This window comes from Oenanthe melanoleuca, chromosome 4 (assembly GCF_029582105.1).
Source record: "Oenanthe melanoleuca isolate GR-GAL-2019-014 chromosome 4, OMel1.0, whole genome shotgun sequence".
NCBI classification, from domain to species: domain Eukaryota; kingdom Metazoa; phylum Chordata; class Aves; order Passeriformes; family Muscicapidae; genus Oenanthe; species Oenanthe melanoleuca.
The window spans coordinates 26,154,087-26,175,802 of NC_079337.1; the positions used below are offsets into that span (position 1 = coordinate 26,154,087).

The window sequence follows — 21,716 nt, forward strand, 5'->3', positions numbered from 1 at the left end:
CAGAAATCTGCTGTTGTGTTGGTACAATGTTGTTTCCAATGAATTTTATGAGAGGGAATGGAAAAATTTGCCTGACTTTCTTCACAGTGAATAAACCCTTTTCAATTAAATGGTGATTTTGGTGGGAATAGATGTGTTTATCATTAAGGAAAAGCAAACTATTGCTGGAATTTTTGGGTTTCTGGGCACTTTAGTGTCAGGCTAATCCAACCACTTTTTTCTTTAAGTGATGTATGGTGTGAAGGACAAATGACTGTCTCTTGTTTTGAAATATTTTTTTAAGGAAAAAATTGGCTTTTTCTGGTTGTTTTAGTGGGTCTGGTTATCGAAGTGAGCTTTGGTCTCTCTCATTGATGCTATGGCTGGTTCTATGCCTGTGGGGAAAAATGCAGCCAACCTGAAGAACTTTGTCAAAGGGCACTATCATTCCCTCATAAACAGTGTGTTCAAGCAAATTACTGGATTAAATTCTCTAGCTGATGTTACGATTCCAGTTGTCCATCTGGCCTTAAAAACCTATGAATCTGTGATGCAGATTCAAGCATTTTGGCTCTTGCTATAAAAGGGAATAATGATAACTTGGATCAGAATGAAGCCAACATAATAAAATATAAATCTGCCGTTAATATTAGCTTGCAAGTTCATTAAGTAGTGTATACTTTCCTCCTCCAGTGGGCTATAAATAATAGGTTCTGCTACAGCTTGCACTCTGATGTAGCTTGTTTCCACTGATGGAAATATTTCAGGGGTTCTTGCCTTTGTTTTTTGTCCCTACTCAATGTAGCTAATTAATTCAAGGAATCTACTCCCTGATGACCTTGATTTCTTTCGAGAGTTTGATTTTTTAATTTGTTTTTGCCTTCTTGGGTTATTTTTTGACTGTCCCTTGTTGGAGTACCTTGGTATATACTTTTTAGAGAAACACTTGGCACAACAGGGGAAACTGTTGGAAAATGAATGAACTGCAACAAGGAACTGCAATAAAATCAGTGAAGATTTATGAAGCAGGAAAACTTTGACTCATTATGATGATGATGAAGATTCCTTTGCGGTCCATGTGTCTTGGAAGTGCTGTGACCCCTGGGAGTACTGGAGGAAGGATGGGGATTTATGCATTGTAAGGAGAAACCAGCTCTGTTAATGGTGATGTGTTGGCCGCTATGCCCTCTCCTTTGGGTAAAGGAGAGTAAAGGCTGTGATCCTATTCAGGAGACCTTCTGATGAAGTGCAAAGCGTTGCTGTCTCATCTTGACCCCCATCCAGCAGAATGTTTCACCTCGTGCTTAATTGTCAGTGTGTATTCCTGTGGGAGGTTTCTCACAAGTTCTTTAAATGTAGTTGTTCCCATGAGCTGTGAGTGTTGGGTCAGAGCTGGGGCTACCTTGACTGCCTACGAAAAGGCTGGAGCTACATCGTGTCCTGCAGTGTGTGTGGAAAGGGGTCCAGGAGCTGCAGGAGGAGCCTGAAGGAGGATGTAGGAGCATGACTACACCTTCTTTCATAATGGACTTCAGCCTCAGGCTACCAAAAATAATGTTCAGATTCCTGTTCTATTTGTAACAAGTTTATTAAAGAAGAGTCTTCCTTCAGTTGTTAAAAACAAAACATTTTTATTTAAATGTTGTTATTTAGAAATGTGCTACTTTAGAAATCATATGATGTTTTGAAATATTTATGCAGGCTTTAAGGAAGGTTTGTTTTTGTTTTGTGATGGAAGGTGTTTTTTAGGGTCAGAGAGGATTTTCTTTCCCTCCTGTTTTAGGTATATTTTAGTGAAATAAAATAAAAAGAGATTCTTATGGCTTTACATATGGCTTTATCGTGATATAAATTCCATCAGCTTTTGCAATCCTGATGATTTTGCCTATTCCAGAGCTCTTAGAGTATGCTTTGGTAGAGTATGCCTTGTGATAAACCTTGGCTACCTATTCTAGTGTATGATTTATTGGAAATCAGCTCAAAGACCATGGCAACTCAGAAGAGTTCAGTTTTTGTATGCCTACAGACACTGTTGTGGTCTAAGCAATGGAGGATTTCCTGGAAGATTTTTAGATACTGAAACGACAGGAGGATGTGTAGCTGGTAGGATCAGAAATACTCAGTGTTCTAGACTGTTGGTGGGGCATCTTTGATTTTTAGCTTGTTTTTTTTTCCTTCTACTTGAAATTGAAGTGAAGATAAAACGATGCTCCAGGTGATCCTGCTCCAGCCCAGAGTCAGAGGAACCATCTCACTTCGGTGGTGTGATCAATACAATCCATGAATTGGTGGCTTCTAGTTCAGGCATTGTATACCCTTAAGACAAGCCCATCATGCTTTCTCCTGGGCAAGCTATGGCTGCCACCTGTTTTAGGTGGCTGCGCCAGGTGGGAGCTCTGCTGTGCTGTGGAGTGGTGGTTTAGGTCAGTGTTGAATGCCATCAGCCCTGGAATTTCCTGTGCTTCCTCCCAGCTACTGTCCCTGTGTAGTCATGGTTAAGCTGCTAAATGCCAGCTGAATGACCATGACAAGGACACTTGAGTAAAAAGCTATATCCAGGCTCCCTGACATAGATTCCCAAGTGAAAAACCACTATTAATTCACCAGCTAGAGTTCAGGGCAAAGGTTTAGATCACGTCTGTTTTTACTCTAACTTGGTTGCTTACCAGTAGTAACCAGCCTGTCTGAGAACAGGAGTGTATGCAAACTCCCCAGGCTATTATTCTGTATTAGGAGAAAAAAAAAAAAAAAAAAAAAAGGGGGCTGTGGTATGACTTTAGACTTAATCATCATTTATCCTACCCTGAAGGCATGGAAGTTAATGATGATATAGATCTGTGTGGTTTTGTGTTCCCCTTGACTGAGCATTAGAAATAATTAGGGCTTGTGGGATGGATGCACTGATGGTGGAGATGAGCAAAAAATATATTATCTTCCAAGTTTGCTGGCAAAGATACAGGTGCTAAGTGTGTGCTTATGGGGTCTGAGGTTTCTTGCTTTTTTGTTGAGATAAAGCTAGCTGTTGCTGAGGAGAAGAGACGTGGGAGTAAATGAGTGCTGTTATTTTGGAGTCTTTGAAGATTATGGGCCAAGCAGTGTTGCTAGTAATTTCTGAAGATAATTTTTTTTTTCGGTGGGGTTAACTCCACAGGATCCCAAGTGCTCCTTGGATGCAGCTCTGAGTTATGGCCATGGAGTAGGCAGTGCTGGGACGAGTCCAGGAGTCACCAGCTACACAGGAGCTGGCACTAGACCTTTGGCAGTATGGAGCCTTGCACACCTAGCTGGAGGTGTTCCTGAGTTACCTTCTCTGATGTCCTGAGTGTTTGGATTACTTTGTTAATAAACAGCCACAGCCAAATACATGCTGATAGTTATCACAGGTTGAATAGGGAAGAGCTGGATCTGTTCCTGTTTTCCTCTGTTCCAGGTGTCTGTTTTACTTGCTGCTTTCTTACTGATTTTTCCCCAGCCTGGCCAATTAGTGGGTGTTTTTTTTTTTGTTTTTTTTTTTTGTATAAAAACCATTTCAGCAAAAATCATATTCCTGTCAGGCTGGAAGGTGGTGGAAAGAGAGGTGGTGCTGAGCCTGTCTGGGCTGCTGTAACGGGACCTCTCTGGCAGTGCAGGACGGGAAGGCTGCCTGAGAGAGCATCCCCAAAGTATGCATAGCACCCTGCCACAGGGTACTCCTGCACCTGTGCTGTTGGAGGAGACACCCCCTTGGAGAGGGGGATGCTGGGGCCCTGTTTTGAGGCTGCATTGGGGTGGGCCGGTGACCTGGAAATGATGCAGTGAAGGACGGATGTACTGGAAGTGACTCGGGAGGGTGCTGATGGGGAAGATGCAGACACCTATCTTGACGGAGCAAGCAATAATTTTGGGGCTTCTCAAAGCAAAACACCTCTGTCCTTGGAGGTGGCTTAGGTTATTGGCCAAATATATTTATCAGAGCAGATGGATGCAGTGCACTGTTTCAGATGCTACACTGTGAAAGCAGCCCTGAGCAGATGATTGCAGGGCAGTATGTGTCTGCTGTGCCTTACAGCCCCTCAGAGCTGTCTGACCTGTGGTGGGAGCCCCTCTGGTCTCCACACCAGCCCAGACCCAGGCACAACTTCAAGTCCCTTATCACTTTTGCCTTCCTGGTACATGAGTTTTGAGTTAGTGCATGGTGTCTGTCAAAAGACATCCTATTTATTTTGCTCTATGCAGAATGCGAGATGATGCGAGAGGAATTGAGTCTTTCTGAGCTGGGGATTTGGTATACGTCTCTGCCAGCTGACTCACTAGTCAGAAAATTCCCACTGACTTGACTTAGAGTTGAATGGGCTGGATTATCTTTTCATATGCAGAAAATTATTTTGAATTTGAAGTTAATAACAGCAATTTAGAAATTGTCATTGATAGAAATAGTATACAATATTTAGTTGTATCATATCTTTTTTATGATCTGATGTTTAAATAAAGTACTTTTTCTGCTTTTTCCATAATTAGCATGCCATGAAGAAGCTTGTGACATCAAACACAGCATCTAATTGCATTCATTAGTAGCATCTCCAGGACAACTTTTAATTAAGTTGTACAATGTAGATCAATACTTGTTTTGCATCCATTGCAACTTAACGACTTGAATATACTGTTCTGCACAGTTTAATTACAGTGATTGTAATAGAAGGAATTTGAGTAAATCTGCCATTTTAACAACTTTAATGCTGTCTCTTGCTTTTTAAAATAGTGTACAGTTATAATATATGTTATATGGATATGTTATTTATGTGTGTCTTATTTTGAAGAATATTTTAGGGTCATTCTTTTTATCCCAAGAAAATGCAATGTAGTTCAGGACCACTGGGATGGCAGTGCTTGGCTTCAGCTGAAGCAGGAGAAATTAATGGACATTTTACCTGGAGACTTCATAAGGGGAAAGACTGGGCATAACTGGGTGACATATCTAGTGGTCAGTGATAGCAGTACTTTTATTTTGCATGGACTTTGGGGTGGAAAGCCACCTGATTGTATGTTTACTTACTGTGACTATAGTCCAGCATAGTCTCTGAGTATTGCTTCCACCACATGTCCTGTAGTTTGGTGGCACTGAGAGCTTCCAACTGTTTCCTCTTTTGGCAGGAAAAAGCAATCCAGAAATGAAAGCCCTGAGCCACCAAATGTGTTTTGCTCAACATCACAGAAATATATTTGACCAGGCGGAATATGTATGCCTTGTGATAGGATCCTGCATTAATACTTGCATACATGTGAAAGTATCTGGATAGACAAACCAATTTTAAGATATATGTTTACCAGATCTGAGGACTCTGTGTTGTATTTTTTGTGTTTTGGCCTGGTTTTGTGTGTGAGGGATTACAGCAGTCAGCCTTCAGTGCAGTACAATAATAAAGACCAAATTGATTTAGAGAGCTTTGGTGGTTTTTTTCCCAACTAAATCAGTTGCTTTGTCTTCATTTGTTTATAAATATTCCTTAATATTTTAAAGGAGCAAGCTTTGCAGTATAGTATGATTCTGGATTTTCTTACTATGCCTCCCTAAATGGTGTAACCCTGAGGGTTAGTTAGGATACCTGCCTTCTTCAAATTTGTCCATGCAACCAGTTTGTTTTTCTTCTGTAGCAATCTTTAAGTGCCTACATTGATGCAGTTCTAAAGGAAGGAGAACAAAACCTCAGCACTCATTTTGGGCTTGTTCTTGGTCTACATAATCATCTGCTATATAGTCTTGAAAGTCCAATTGCCAAAAGTTCCAGTGAGATTTTTAAAGAGCACACAGGGTAGAGGTCAGGAATTGAAGACCCAGGGAAGTCACTTCCTTTTCAGGAAGGACATGAGTACAAGAAGTGAGGTTTTATGCAGACAAATATACTGAGAGAAGTGAGTGTTGTAACTGATGAAGCATTAAGGTGGACAAAAGTTGCTCCTAAATTGAGATTTTTGGATGACAATTGATGATTCAGAGACAATCTTCTGCCTAGGAGATTTAGAGCCCTGGGTGCAGGAGATGAAAGCTCAGCACTGGAAGCTGCTACAGTTTTTCTTAGCTGAGTTAAGTTTGTGTAGATTTAGTCACTTCTCACTTCTTACCCAGTATTTCAGGTGGTAAGAGAGGAAAAAAAAGGTTACAGAATAGTTTTGTTGGCTGTTGAATGTTAAATTGTTGGTTTCTTGTGTAACTTAAAACTACTCATTAATTCTTGTGTGTAGAAGAAAAAAGATCCCTTGCACAGCTTATAACGAAGATGTCAAAGACTTGGAGAAAAATGTGGAAGAGGAAGACAATAATACATTCCTGATGAAATTAATACTTGCCCATATAATACTTCTAAAATTAAATTATTGTTTCATTTTTGTCCTAAGGGCTTGATTATGCCAAAAAATACATGCCAGCTTAGAAGAAATGTATGTATAAACATGCATAGGTGTTTGTGAGTGTATATTTATACCTATACACTGTATGTCTTAGGTGTGCATGTAAACACACAGTGTGCATGATGTACTTACTCCCTCCAGAAGGTCCTAAGAATGTGAAAGATCTGGATTTTACGGAAGTTCAATGTATTTGCAACTTGGTTTCTGTGGCAGATCTCAAAGGAATAAGCTAATGCTTGCATAGAATTGTTTTCATTGTATGATTTCATTGTTATTCTGCTTTACAGAAATCCACCTTCCTTGGGTTAATTATAAACAGTCTGTTTACCAGAGCCATCCATACCTTGAAATACATGCTGAAGTTTATAATCCATCCATCTTATTTAACAAGTTTTTTTCTTTTATTTTCAGTGAATTTACTGGACTCGCGTACAGTAATGGGGGATCTAGGATGGATAGCCTACCCAAAAAATGGGGTAAGTCTCTGCTGTTGTTTGCTTTCTCTCTCACAGATTATAATAATTGTTTCCATTTGGAAAGTAGACTACTGGGTTTAAAAACTCTCCAGAGTGATTTGTCGGCAATGGAGGGAAAAAAAATAAAAATACAAGCTGTGACTGAAGAAATGGAGCTGTATGGCTAGGGGATTAATTTATTTATGCAGCAGAGCCAGCCACAAGTATTAAAAAAATTATCATGAGTCAGCCTCCTCACTCCAGTGAGGAGTAAATGTGGAACACAAATTTTTGGAAGTTAGCTTCTGGAAAGCAAGACCTGGGCAATTACTTTTAGCTTTAAATGAACAAGGCTGTTCACAAATACATCTCAGATTCATGGTAAAGTTCTGGGACCTCATAACACTGAAATTGAGTTCTAAGCACCTTGAAGAGCTTCTATCCCTTACCATTACTTATATCAAGAACTCTTCACCCTCAGGAAAAGCAAACTGAAATGTCTGTGAGTGAAGGGAGGGTGCCAAGAGGACGGAGCCAGGTTCTGCTCAGTGGTGCTGAGCAATAGGGCAAGAAGCAAAGGGCAGAAACTGATGCACAGCTTCACCTGAAGATGAGGAAGAGCTTGGTTATTGTGTGGGTGATCATGGGTTATTGTGTGGGTCACAGGTTGCCCAGAGAGGTTGTGCAGTCTTCCTCACTGAAGATATTCAAGAGCCCTCTGAACACAATCCTGTGCTATGTACTCTGGGTTGGCACTGCTTGAGTAGGGATGTTGGGCCAGATGAGCCCTCTGTGTTCCCTTCCAACCTGACCCATTCTTGTGATTCTGTACCTGAAAGAACCTGGCCTCCTAATTTTATCCTTATAAATGGTGGAGTTTAGATGCATTAATACCCTCCAGTGTATCTCCTTCACCTGACTGCATCATGCGAGCAGTCTTGGCTGTGATTTTTGGTCTTTGCTTTGGGGCATCCCAAACACAGCAGTGCTGTGGTGTGACAGAGATTTGGTGCAGTCTTGGCTGTGATTTTTGGTCTTTGGTTTGGGGCATACCAAACACAGCAGTGCTGTGGTGTGACAGAGATTTGGTGCAGCCTTGAAAGGTTGATTTCTGCACCATGCTGGGTATTGCTGTCAGTTCCTGAAAGCCATGAGCACTGTGTGAGGTGAGAAAGCATCCTAAGTTAGAAATGCTGCATGTTTGAGCCCTCCAACAGAGCAAGTCTCAGGAATGTGTTATTCCAGAGTTTTAGTGACCAGATGAAACAGACTGCATAATTGTCTTGGACTCCAGTTGGATTGTTATATAGATGATGTTTATATAAAATTCAGCCAACCATGGGAAGAAAAATAAATATATATGTATATTAGACAGTAAATTAAAGTCTGACTTTCCCTATATTCTGTGTGGATGAAAGGTTGTAGAAATGACAGCCTCGCTTGCACAACCTGCATGTTTACAGGCACTGGATACAGCAGAGTTGTGAAAGCTACACAGGGATCTGATTTGGTTTTCAATTCTTTCCAAGATCTAATCCTGTTACGGTTAGTCTATAACCTTTTTTTTTTTTTTTTTTTTTTTTTAAATCTGTTGATTTAAAGCTGAGAATAAAACTTACTCCGCTTGCTTGTGTGGATTCAGAATAACCCGGTGCCAGATATGCTAGCAGAGCAATATTTTGGTGCCATGGTACACCATAAAGGTCCCAATAAACAGTTCTTAAAGGTTGATTTTATTGTTTTTTTAAACGTTTTAACATCTTCTGGTATTTTTCCTGTGGTATAAAGCACTGTTCTGGTATATCCCAATACCCTTAAAAGAATGTCTGTAGAAAAACAGGCCTGAGAAGTTCAGAATACTTCTGAGTCTGTATGCACAGATAAATAAATCAAAAGCTAACTATCCTATACGTAAGCTGCAGTTGTATCTTTTCATTATTTAGGGAAACTTTTCTGTATTTACAAGCTCGGTTTCCAAAGAGCACATAGAAGTACGCTCAGGAATACCAAGTTAAAGGTTACTGAGTCAACAGGGAATTTTTTTTCCTTAATTAACTTCTGCTTTGAATTTAAAAGTGAATTAGGCGGTTGGTTTTCAAATTTCCAGAAATCTCATCTTAATCTTCTTTGTTTTCATAGTACATCATAAAAATCCAGGAGGTTAGTCCAACTGTCTTTTTATTTTTTTTTTTTACTAATATATTTGCAGTATTTTATAAGCATTAAGAGAGATCTTCCCAGAGTTACTTCTCTAACTGTTTTGCAATCAGCTGCACTGCAGTTACACACTCTTTGCTTAATTTTTTACAGGATCTACCTAACATAAGTATTTAAAGTCACTCTTCCTTCAGGATTTGAACTTGGAAAAGGAGGGAGCTTTAATTGACATCAAAGATAGGCATTCTCATGTGCTTTGAGGCATTCTCATATGAATTTGTTATCTCAGGATGTTCTCATAGGGAAAATTTTCAAGCATCTTTCTGCACAGTCCCCCATGAAGGAAAGAAGCAAAAATGTCAGGATGTGTCACACTTAGCAACACCAGGGGGTGTAGATACAAAGCATGTTCTGAGGTAAGCTTTTTGATGTATGGTGTTTTATTATTGCTGTGAACAGCATCATGTGGAGTTCAGTCACTTTTCAGTAGTGGTGGAGTTCCAGCTGAAGATACATTGGTACTCTTCCAGTGTTGCTACTTCTCCACTTGATTTTTATTATAATCTTAATGGAACTTAGATACTTTTCTTAGAACCATAACTGCTAGAAGTAGGAGACTGTATGGGGGCAGAGTTGCTGCTAAAGAAAACAAGTGTTTAATCTTTGTCCTTGTATGGGAGTGCTTAGGAGGAATTTTTTTCATATCACAAAGGCTCAAACTGATAGGTTTTGAAAACAGATTTCCACATGTAAAACAAACAAACAAAACCCAGCAAAAAGTCCCTACCAAGACAATGGGGATAAGAGGTCCAGGCAAGCCAAATGAACTTGCTTTTGGCAGATCCTTTGTAGATATCATAGTCTAAACTTCTATTACATCTGTGTGCTGTGCTAATTTTTGTGTATTGAATCTTTAAAACATTCCATGTACCAAGAAGGTCCAGCTACCCTTGTTTATTCTCTTGTTCACCTCATTTTTGCTGAACACAATGGGAAAATGTGATCTAACCTGGGAAATGAAAGCAGCATTGTATGGAAAGGAGACTGACTCTCCAGCCTGGAAACAGATCAGGCTTAAAGGTAGACTTATTTCATGCTTGTCATCTCAAATGAAGAAACACTACAGCTGCTTAATTCCCCACAAGATCAGACCTTGATCCACTGTGAAGCAGTGTGTGCTAGCCCATCTTGTGAGAAGCAGGTTTTATGGGAAGGGAAACAAGCCCTTCAGTCAAGGGCGTCCTCTAAAGCGCTTTGTTGGGCAAGGCACTTATCTGGTGCTGGTTTGGGTGGAGGCCATTCTTGCAGCCTGCTTGGCCTTCTTATTCCCTGTGCACACAGAAGGTAAAAAAATCCCCCTCTTCCTTCCTATGGAGTGCTGAGGGATGCATAGGAATGAGATGACTGAAACATGCCATGGTCAAGTTGGGTTTTGAAACGATGCCTCCTGGTATGAAGTCCCAACTGTTGAGCAGGAGAAAGGTCTTTCTTATTTCTGCTGCTTTTCCCTGAAGGATAAGTAAATTGCAGTAGTGTGGCTTCCTGGCTGCCCTGTGTGGGTTCAGCAGCTTGCAGCAGTTTTGAAGTCAGTTTTTAAACATGCATTTTATCTGTTAAAGCATGAGCAAAGTTCCTGTGAGGTCCTCAAGGCCATGGAGCTTAGAAAAGGCAGTCGCTCCCTGACAAAAGAGCATGGTGAGAGTGGAAAATGCTGTCCTTTTTGTAGTCAAGTTAGGAATTGATCCTGTTACTATGTGCCAAAGAGACTATTTTGACTTTTTTTTTTTTTTGCAGCTCTTGTAAGTTTGTTTTAACTTGAAGGAGGTTACTGTAATTACCAGAGGCTATATCAGTAAAGTCTGGTCTCTCTTGTGTAATAGGAAGCCCACCAAGCACATGAACAAAACCAGTCAGGTTTTCTATTAAAGGCTTGTACAGCAGGTCTGCAAAATTTTTTACCTCTGGGCTGATTCCTGGGGCACTGCTTAGGATTGCCCAAAGTGGGCACATCAGAGGTTTACACCTGCATTTTATGTGGCTGTGACACTTGAGCAGCTCTGACCTGCAGAAGCTGCCTGTACTTCTCTGTGCTAAACATACATTTTTATCATGTGCAAGCTTGGAGAGGTAGGAACAGCAGTAAGTGCTGTGACAGAAATAGTCAGGTGAGGTCAGGCAGTGTTTGTAGGCTGTATTGTATCCTCTTCCTCTCTCGATTTGGCAGGAGGCTGTGTTATGCATTTCAACTTGCTGCAAAGCCATAGCAGGGGCAGAAGTTACAGAGCACCCTGCAAACCCATGCTGTGTAGTTTTACTTGGTCTGGCCAAGTGAAAACAAAGTTGCTGATTAAAATAAAACCTTTCTTAGCTGGTTTGATTTATTCAGCAATTATGTCTGATTTTTGTTCCAGTGGCAATTATAGGGCTGACTTACTTGTTTCAGACCCTCCCTCTTTTCACTTTAAAACTTCTTTCTTTACAGATTATAAGTACACTTTTTTTGTCTAAATCAGAGTACCACACACCTGCTTTGCTTTTGCACCAAGGGTTCTCTTCCATCTCCTCCATTTAGCATTGATTTCCCTGAATTTCCTGTAGCACAGAATAGGAAAGTCTCTGTGGTCCTTGGGGTATTGGTTCTTTGCTGAGGCTCATTGCACAGCTCCATGTGATGGTTTTGGTTTTTTGTTTTTTTTCTTTAGGCTCAGACTGGAAAAATAAACATGAACTGAAAACCTGGTCCTGTGGAGATGTTCATTTTCTGCAACAAATAAAGAATTGTGAGGGAGCTAGATGATTTCTTGCTTGTGAACAGCAATTTCCCCTCCTTTGGGTGGTTAGTAAGGCCAAATACTGAAAGTTGGAGGGTAAATTCAGATAGACTGATTCTACAAGTTGCTTCTAATTTATGTAGGATATTGGGGGTCTTGATTTTTTTGTTTGATTGGTTTGGGGTTTATTGGTTTTTTTGAGGTTTGTTTCTTTGATTTGATTAGGAGTTTTTTTTCCTAAGCAGCGTTTCTTTTATTTATTTTTTGAGGACAGGTACCTTAGGGTGCCTCTTTAAATTTAAAAATAACAGCAGTTTTAGATTACTCAGCATGATTTGGGAATAGATTCTTGTTGCTCTCCATCAATCCTAGTTCAGATAGAGATTTAACAGAGGAATCCTGGATTGGAGGCAGTGCTTCCCCTCAGGGATAGAAATAAAATAAAGGGGGAGGGATAGGGGGCAGTGAAAGGAGAAGGAGGATTCTTGGCACCATTGAGCTGTGTCATGTAGTTATGATTATAATTGGCATTTTCAGGTCAGTACTTTTGGCAGTCTGTGGTTTCTTTTCCTGAAAATGCTGCTGCTCATCTGTGACCAGTGTGGAAAAGGAATTCAGAGGGATCTGCTCTGTGGTTTAACCCCAGCCAGCAGCTGAACCCCACAGAGCTGCTTGCTCATGCCCCTCTCCCTGGCAGGATGGGGTATAGAATCAGAAGGTTAAAAGTGAGAAAACTCACGGGCTTAGATAAAGGCAGTTTAATCACTAAAGCAAAAGCCATGCACACAAGCAAAGCGAAACAAGGAATTTCTTCCCTATTTCTCAGTGGCCAGCAGGTGTTCAGTCATTTCCAGGAAAGCAGGGCTCCATCACATGTAACTGTTACTTGGGAACTGTAAATGTCCCTCCCTTCCTTCTTGTCCCCAGCTCTGTATGCTCCATATGCCGCATGGTGTGGAATATCCCTTGGGGTCAGCTGGGATCAGCTGTCCCAGCTGTGTCTCCTCTAGCTCCTTCTTGCTGGTGAGGTGGGGTGAGAGCCACAAAAGGCCTTGACTCTGTGTAACCTCAGTAAGGAAAACATCCCTGAATTATAAACACTGTTTCCAGCACAAATCCAAAACACAGCCCACACCAGCTACCGTGAAGAAAATTAACTCTGTCCCAGCCAAAACCAACACATGCAAGAACGCAGTTTATGCATGATGGAAATAAGTAATACTGAGTAGCTGAAAAAATGGTAATGGCATCCTAAAAGCCTACAATGTGGCTGTTTTGTTTATATGTGTACATTTTTGTACATGCATGGTCTAGGAAAAGGCAATACTGCACGTCTAAAGGTTTGAAGTAAACTGCATAATCCAAACCCAGGCAGTAGTACTTCATGTTTTCTGCTATATACTGAATAAAGGAATTTTACATGTGGGATGATGTTGAGCTCAAGAGCTGAAACATAGGGGGTGTTTTTTCCCACTATGATTTCTTAAGGTAATATGCAGTATCTATATATATGTAAACTTCTGTCCTCTGTGACTCTCTTTCTGGTTCTTCATGTCCATGGTCATTTTTACTCATCCCACAGGGCCACCATGATGTGTTTTCTTTTGGTTATGCTGCCTGCTTGGCATGCCAGAGTCATGCATGCTTGTTTGGTATAGCATAACTCCAACAAAATAGCTTGAGCTTTGGGTCAGGAAAGACACCAGAGGTTGATAATGCAGTTGTATGATACCCCTGTGGTATTTAATTAAACTGTGTTTTAAAGCAGAGCTGACTTCATGTTTCCAACTCCGAAAGCCCCAGACTGAGAAGGAAGATGCTGGAGTTCAGTGGGAGTAGGGCACTGCCATGAAGGGTGAATTTGGTCAGCAGAATACTGTCCAGTTTGGTGGATTTCCCTGCTGAGTTGGTGGTGCTCATAGAGCTGCATTTGTTTCACAAAGCTTTATTATACCGATCCAAATCGAAAGAGATCAGCTTTGCAATGGGGAAATGCACCTTGTGTGAGAAGGCTGATGGAATTGGGTGTAGCACAGTCTTGAACTGGCCCACAGCCACCAGAGAGGAAGGGAAAAAAGTTTCATCCAGGTTTGCAAAGGATAGAACAAGAGAAACAGAATTAGTTTCATCTAAACTGGTTCAGGTTAAATTTGATGGAACGTGGCTTCTAATGGTTAGTCTGTGGGGCAGATGTGGGGTTTCTGTGTCACAGGAGGTCTCTGGCAGCAGGTCAGACTATCTCTGCTACTCTGGTCAAGTAGAGTTTATCTCTTCTGGAGGAACAACCAAGGTGGTCTGTTCTGACCTATTGCAGCCCTAAGTCTGAAGCACTTCTCTCTGAAAGCTTGTCCTGACTCTTCCCTAGGATGAGATCTGTTTCCCCCTGAAATTTGGTGTGTGTGTTTTTTCTTTTTTTCTCTCTCTTTTTTTTTTTTTTTTTTTTTTTTTTTTTTTTTTGTTGTTGTTGTTGTTGTTATTTTTTGTTTGTTTTGTCTTGTTTTTAGTCTTGGCCTGACTAAAATCAGGTTACTCATTCAGCAATCTGCATTTAAGATCCACTCTTGATACCTGCAACATACTACCTGCAGTATGTGTCTGCTTTTAAAGTAAAGACCTCAGTGCTAGACAAGAGTTCTTATTGTATAGCCTTACCATTTTATTCATGTCCTTTCTCACATCTCCTTTCATATCTGAAGTTTAATCTTTTCACTCCATTTGAGGCTGCTCTTGTTGTTCTGTCCTCTCAGCTGGCTGCCCTGACATAAATCAGCATTTATTTGGGAGCAGCATCTGGCGAGGTGTAGGTCTTATTAAAGGAGATCTAAAATGCCTAGAGTACTCTAAAGTACTTTAAAATAAATTAATACTAGTGAGATTAAGCATAAAACAAATCTTTATCTTGGCTAGAACTGTATTACTGGAATAATATGTTCTACATGGGGAAAAATAAAGGTTGATCCTTCAGTATATCATTTTGTAAATTCTATTGTCAGCATTAGGTTCCTCCACACGGACTCATTGGGCAAACAATAATCTCCTTTCATGCTAAAATGTCTTTTTTTTTTCTCTAATGTCTAGGAATTACATTGGGGGATAAAAGAGTCTTGAAGAGCTTTATCTTCTAAGACCATTGTTTTCTTTGTTATTTTTGTGCCAGTTTCAGAAATATTGGCATCCACCAGTTAGTAGCCATACAATTAAAATGTATTAATGTAGTACTGTCATGGAAAATCTGAAACTATGCAGAATAAAATATTACCATTACAGAATGCATATGCAACAGCCCAGAGTTTTTAAAACATGCATTAGGATTTTATAGCTTATGTTTATGAATTTTTGAAGTATGTTTCTTACTGGTGCATGTGCCAAAATACACGTATCAGTGGGTTACTTATCACTTAATTGCATAATCCTTTTACAAGACTTCAAATGTACTGGCTCCATTTGACAGCATATATTTTTCCTCAAGTTAATGATTTTGGTTTTTTGGTAACTAAATTCAAGAATGCAGTCCTCTTTGATTTTTTTTTTTTTTTATGTTACTCATTCAAGAAAGCCAGCCCAAAAAGTCATGAAAAAAATGAATGTTAGCTTCAAAAAGGTAGACACATAGTAGATGTGTCCAGAAGGAGAAAATTTTACATGCAAAATTCCTAAAAATGGTGTTAAGATGGAAGCTCCTTTTTTGTCTTCATGGCAAGCCATTGCCTTGTGTATACCCAGTGAATGAAGACAATAAAAATTGGAGGGCTTATTTGAAGACCCTTCACCTAGCTTGAAACCTGAAAGGAGAGCTTTCTGACTGACTGTTCTTTTACTGCAAAGTCCTGGTATGTAGTTATCCTACTATTAAGAGACCATTCAGCAGCTGAGCATCTAGGATTGTTAGAACAAGCTTTCATCCATTTTTCAAGTTGTTAATGGTAATCATTCAGGATTTTCTGTTTACTTGTCCTGATCAGAAAAACCAAAGAAATGGTGTTTTCAGTTGCTGAAGGATACAGCCACGTATGAAAGAGAAAGGTGGGACTGGGTGCTTGCTATTAAAAGAAAATGCTGGTGTTTTATTTTAAAGCTCTTCTTGTCCCAATATATTTTATGTTGATAGTCTTAATTTATCTTTAGACATCTTTTTGAGGGGAAAAAACATACAGAACTACATGATTCAGTGTGTGCAACTAAAACAGTAGCCAGGAGGTCTATTGGTTTAATACTGAAAATACTGTAGCAAAACAGAGTGAAGATTAAATATGAGCAGTACACATGGATACAAACCATACTACGGAGGCTTTTTTGTTAACTCTTCTCCAAAGAAAAGTGGTAGCTCCTCTCACCAGCCTTTAGGCTCTTCAACATGAGTGATGAAGCACTGTTGAGGAGAATGTGGGTGACACCTGGCTATCAGTCATCTCTGTGATTCCACTGTGATATTGTATGTTGTCAGGCCACTGTGATTGATTGTCTGCACCCCCTGGGATGAGTGGAAAAGAATTGCAGAACTGGGTTTGGCTACTGCTTCTTCTACCAGGATAGAGGATTTGGGGGAGAAAAAAAAAACCCTACCAAAATCATCTCAAAACAATAAAGACTGTGCCATCCTGAGAGGAGTTGTGAGTATTTAGGGGTAGAGAGCAATTATTTGTTCCATATGTAACGGGACATCAATGATTCTTAATTCTATTTCAAGATAATTTCCTGAAGACACATCTGTGATGTAGTAGTGATTTACAGTTAGGAGTGAATGACAGCTGGCATGTTAGTTTGATCCTCACCTACCCCTGTATGATCTTAATGGTTTTAGTAAGGAACAATCCATGGACAAGTTGCCAGTTAGATGCAGGGAGGAGGCAGGATCAGGCCCTGGGGTTGGTAAGGATGCAAGCTCCCCTGAGAAGAATGTGGACTGTGGATCAGCATGGTGTGATGGAAGAGGAGGAGAAGAAATTGCCTGCTGAGCTGAGCATCCCTTGGACAGCTCAGAGGAGGGTGATGATGGCAAGATGTTGAGATGGCTGGTGGCTTTCTAAAGGCTGGATCTGTCAAATGAGGCTGAAACCTCCACACAGACCTTTATTTGCTTCTTTTTGCTGCTTTCCGAGAAGGAAAGTATTATTAGATACTTGATTCTTGTCAAAATGCTTAGATAAGCATTTAGCTTATGTATTCTTGTTTATTTCTCATTGTCATCATTATTCAAGCAAGTGCCAGGCAACTCCTTTGATTATATTTAATTCTTCACTTTACAAAGTGAGGAGTCAAAAAAAATCAAATTTAAAAAACCATGCCAAAAAAAGTAGATGCATTTAATTTTTTAGATAAATTCCCCATTACTAATGCCTGGATCTTACTGTTTTCCTTACATGAGCTACCTATATATTGTAGAGTATAGTGTCCTGTAGATCTGTTTACTGTTGCTGCAGTAAGATAAACCAGAATCATGTAAAGATGCATATTTTCTGTGGATAATTACTCTCCTTGGGATGCTTTCTTGGAAAGATCAGAACTTCTGGCTCTGAAGTGGGGGAAGGACTGAACTTTCATGCTGCAGAAATTCACATTTGACTTCAGCAAAAATATTTTGGGACAAGTGACCTGATCCTTGTCTTCAGAGATCTTCCTGTAACCACAATGATTCTTCCCATGATATTGGCAGTATTAAATGTGGTACAGAAGATGCAGTTATCAAGAGAAGATGGCACTGGGTATTTCTTGCTATGATTTGAGATATCCTTCTCATTAATCCATTTTCAGTTTTGTCTCAGTTGTGAGAAAGAGCTGCTTGGTGTTCCTCTAGTGCAAGTCAGTCCCTCCCCTGTCTCAGGCTGTTAGCTAAACCAGGAACTGATGAGTGAGGGCAGGGTGGGAGAGGAGGTGATGACAGGACTTCTTAAAATATTTATTTATTGAAAGTGCTTTTTTGAATTAATTGATTTTTTTGGAGGTGTTTTTCTGTGATGCACAGGTGCCACTCCTTCTGGGATGATAACCCCAAGACCTAATTGTACTCAGCAGATACCAAGTGTGCAGGGGAAATTATCTGTTTTTGGAAAGGAGGATATTTAAGAATTTTGGGGTTTTTTCTCCAGCTGTTCAGAAAAACTAGCACCTTCTGTCTGTGTTGGTTGCCTTTTTCATTGGGACCTCATATTGTAATTTGGAGAGTGTGGGTGGGACAAGGGCAGGGAGATTGTTTTAGCATATTCAGCCTGCAAACTCCAGGTACAACACTGATATGATTCTCCTGGTTTTCTGCTGGAGCCTGGAAGTCTTTCTTTAAGTTTGTCACTTAAAGCTGAAGGTCATCAAAATTGCTTGTGTTCTGTATGGTGTCTGTTCAGCATGGCTTGCTCCTGGTTCAGTGAACAGTAAAGGATAGTGAAAATATGACCTTTGGTCTTCTGTTCAGAAGCCTTGGGGATGTTGAGGTTTGTTTTATTTTAGCTTTATTTGCTTCAGAAATTGAAAGATACACTTGAGAGCTTTGCTTTGGTTTCAAACCTTTAAACTGGGGGGCTGTTGAGGCTCCTTGCAAGACACAGTTTTAAGTGGTTAGAACTGTAGGGCATGTACAGACTTTCTTCATTGATTGCAGTGCAAATGTAAAGTCAGCCCTTAAATCATAGCCAGTGTTGTGATTACAAATCATTACAATAATGTGAGATTATTCAGTTTGTCACAAATCCTTCTAGACTACACAATTAAAGTGATAACTACAAGTATAATCCTGTAAAATTCATTACACAATCTCCGTCTGGTTTACTGTTTGCTTTATTTTGATGACAGATTGAGTAACTGAATGTTTCTGTGCAGTTAAGTGGCAGCACACATACTTTTAACATCTCTGTCAATTCTGGAGTTATTTTTGCATTCTTAAAGTTATTGATATTTATTAATATAGTCATTGGGCAAAGTCTGAATTTTCACTTCACTGGTGGGAAAATCAACTTTAAAATGATGACATTTTAGAAAAGAATTGCTGGTGTTGTCCATCACTAGTGCTGTCTCGTCACATGATCAGGAAATGAATGAGTTGTGATCATTGGTGTGTTGTTGGGTAGGTGACTGGAAATACATCGATGCTTTCCTGAAAAAGTAGTGACTGCTGTCAGTCTGCAGAATTATAGTAAGTCAGAGTACAGCTGCTGAACAGGAACAAAATGAATAGTTCACTTGAGAATGGATTTCAGACCAAATCAAAACTTTTTGTACAGTTTTAGATATCCATCTCATTTCTTGTGTGGTACTTGTCTCTTCCTGCCGTTGGATATCCTGATGCTTCTAGTGCGAAGGAAACCCCAATGGGCTAAGGAGCAACTTGTGCCTGTCAGCCAGAGCCCAATGACTGTGTGTCAGAGTAATTCTGATAAATACTCAGACTGAGATAATCAAAACCTATCCAGGGATTTGTTTGTTGTCCTACCTATTAATTTTAATGATAATTGAATATCCATGCCGATTACTCAGGCTGTAAGCTTCTTGAGCCCTGTGTATTCAATTTCAAAACACTGCTTCTTCAGAGTCTGGTATATTTAAGTCAGAAGAGTGGTCTTGATGTGGACAGACAGTCACAGTAAGTCTGGCAGAGCTTGTTTCTCAGAGCTGTATATAAGTGTGGCCTGGCAAATGTCTTTAGCCCCCAGGGATTTGGTTATGATACTGTTTGTGTAATATTGGTAAAAGGCTTTGGCTGTGAAGGTGTTGCAGAGAAAGCAGGGAATCTTAAGCAGCCCTTGCTCAGTGTTTGCAAAGCTGTTTTTTTTGATACCAGTAGCCCAGGTAAACCTTTTGGACTTTTCTGTCCTTTTTAAACACAGCCCTAATGAGAGATTTTTTGCTTGCAGGGCTGTCTCCTCCAGTGCTAACTTGGGGTTTTTCTCGTCATTGTGGTTTGCAGAGGCTGACCTTGCTGAAGCTGGATATGCAGAAGTCCCTGTGCATCTCTCCAGGTGTTGCAGAGGGTCTTTGTCAGAACCCAGAATCTATGTTGAGCTTTTGTATGAGGGAAGCTTTTCCCACATGAGTTACCTGGTGCTCCTGACCCTGCTGGAAGACTCCATAGTGTCCCCATTGATCAAGGGTAAAGCAAGCAACTAAAATCCAAAATGGGGGCTAATGCCATAGGTGTCCTGTGTTTTCTTGAACTGGGAATGACCTTAGTTAGCAAAGTCTTGATTACTGCCTTTAAAAAACAGATTGTCTCTTTCCTTTTTTGCAGCCTTTGTTTTGTTTGTTCAAAAATAAAGCAGCAAAGAGATAAAATAGAGTGCGTGTAAACAACTTTTTTCAAACACAGTGCTGTGACCAAAGATATTACTTGGCAAATTTCCTTCCTTCTTTGCTCTGCAGAGTTTTAAAACTGATAGTTGTTTTTGTGGGGTTTTTTCCTGTATTCCAGTAAATACATAAGGAATCAAAATTATATTAAGGAAGAAAGTTGGGCAACACCCTGCTGTTCAAATATGTTGATTGCAAATCACTGACATTCTAGACATGCTATTTCTGTTTGTTAGTGAGTTATAGTTGCAGTGCTGGTGGGGTAAAAGAATTGACTGGGAAAAAGCACAAGATTATAGTATTTGCTAGTCCTTTTGATTTAAAAAGAAGAGCAGATTTGTGAGTGTGTGAGCTGAAGGAAGTGGTGGTGTACCTTCATAGGATTTAAGGCCACTGGGTCTGTTAACATTATGTAGTTCAATCTCTTGTGGCACGTGTGGCGCAAAAACTTGTTCAGGGGTCCTTGAAGCAGGTTTGTAATCTTGATTTGGCCCACAGTGCATCTTCTGGAGAGAGATTCCTTTGATTGGATCATCCTCTTGTGCTAAGTCCATATCCCTTTGTAGCTTGTGCCAACATCTATCTGTCCTTATTGTAAGACAAATGAATCTTTCTAGCTCAAATTAATCAAACTTAAGTTCTCAGTCAATGGGTCTTTCCATGCCTCCTCTTGCTAACTTTACAGGAACATACTACTGATCTCTCTCTTCTCCTCCCAACAACCCTTTTCAGGCAAAGAGGCCACAGGCAAGTTAGCTACCTCCCAGCCTTCTCTAATTTTTTTACCGTTTTTTGTGCTATAAAGTAGACCATTGATCTCTTGAGTAGCTGTGGACTCTCTTGTGGGATCTTTGCAATTTATCCTAGCTGAAGTGATGCCATTTGAAAAGAAAATGGCTTTCTGAAAGTGATACCAGTAAATAGTTGCATTATCTTGTTTGCTCTGTGAGGCAAATGGATCACGAGAAGAAAATCATCCTTATGATGGGAGCCAGGTAAAATTGAAGAGGGAATCTTAATGGCTGCTCAGTTGGTTGCTGTGGCAGGTAGGAGTTGCAGAGCAGTGCAAGATGCTCTATGACATGAAAACGTGGGCTAGAGCTGTGCTGAAGGCTGTCATTAGGGAACCTGTGGGTTATGTGGTAAGGGTAGTCCATAGGAGGTGAATGTGCTAATACATAAGTGCACCATGTACACAAGTTTTGCTAGGAAGACAGGTTCCTCTTACTGTGGAAGATACAACCTTGGAGCATCTTAAAGCCCTAGGAAAAGTTGGATTCAGTCCTGGCTCAGCAGCAGCTTCTGTGCAAGGTGGCTTACCTTCAAAGCCAAATCCTTTGCACCATCTCAGGACTCTTCACGCCTGAGAACACCAAACCAAAATCACCTGTGTCCTTGGATGGGCTGTCTGATTGCTTCAGTCGACACAAATATGAAAATTCCCCTTTTGTGTGTATGAGTGGTGGAGTTCTTTTGGGCCTGGTCCAATGTCACTTGCTCACAAGGCAAGAGGAAGAAGCTATTGAGAAGCAACAGCAGGCTTTTGTGTCCTTTCCCAAGTTGCTGATCCCTACTTGGTTCAAAACTCTTTCACTGCTGACTGTTTTAAGCTTCTTTGTGCACAATAATTTATGGATGAGAGCAAACATTATTAGAAAGCTTCATGTGTTATGCACTATGGGGCCAACATTTCAGC

General features: G+C 40.2%; 1 protein-coding gene across 7 annotated transcripts in view; it reads left to right on the forward strand.

The window, feature by feature from the left end:
* EPHA5 (EPH receptor A5) overlaps nt 1-21,716 on the forward strand; it is a 192,626-nt gene that overhangs the window by 8,362 nt on the left and 162,548 nt on the right. For all 7 annotated transcript variants that reach the window (XM_056490112.1, XM_056490113.1, XM_056490114.1 and 4 more), the window contains exon 2: nt 6,775-6,839. In XM_056490112.1, the coding sequence (XP_056346087.1) occupies nt 6,775-6,839 (65 nt within the window). The remainder of the gene's footprint in view (nt 1-6,774; nt 6,840-21,716) is intronic.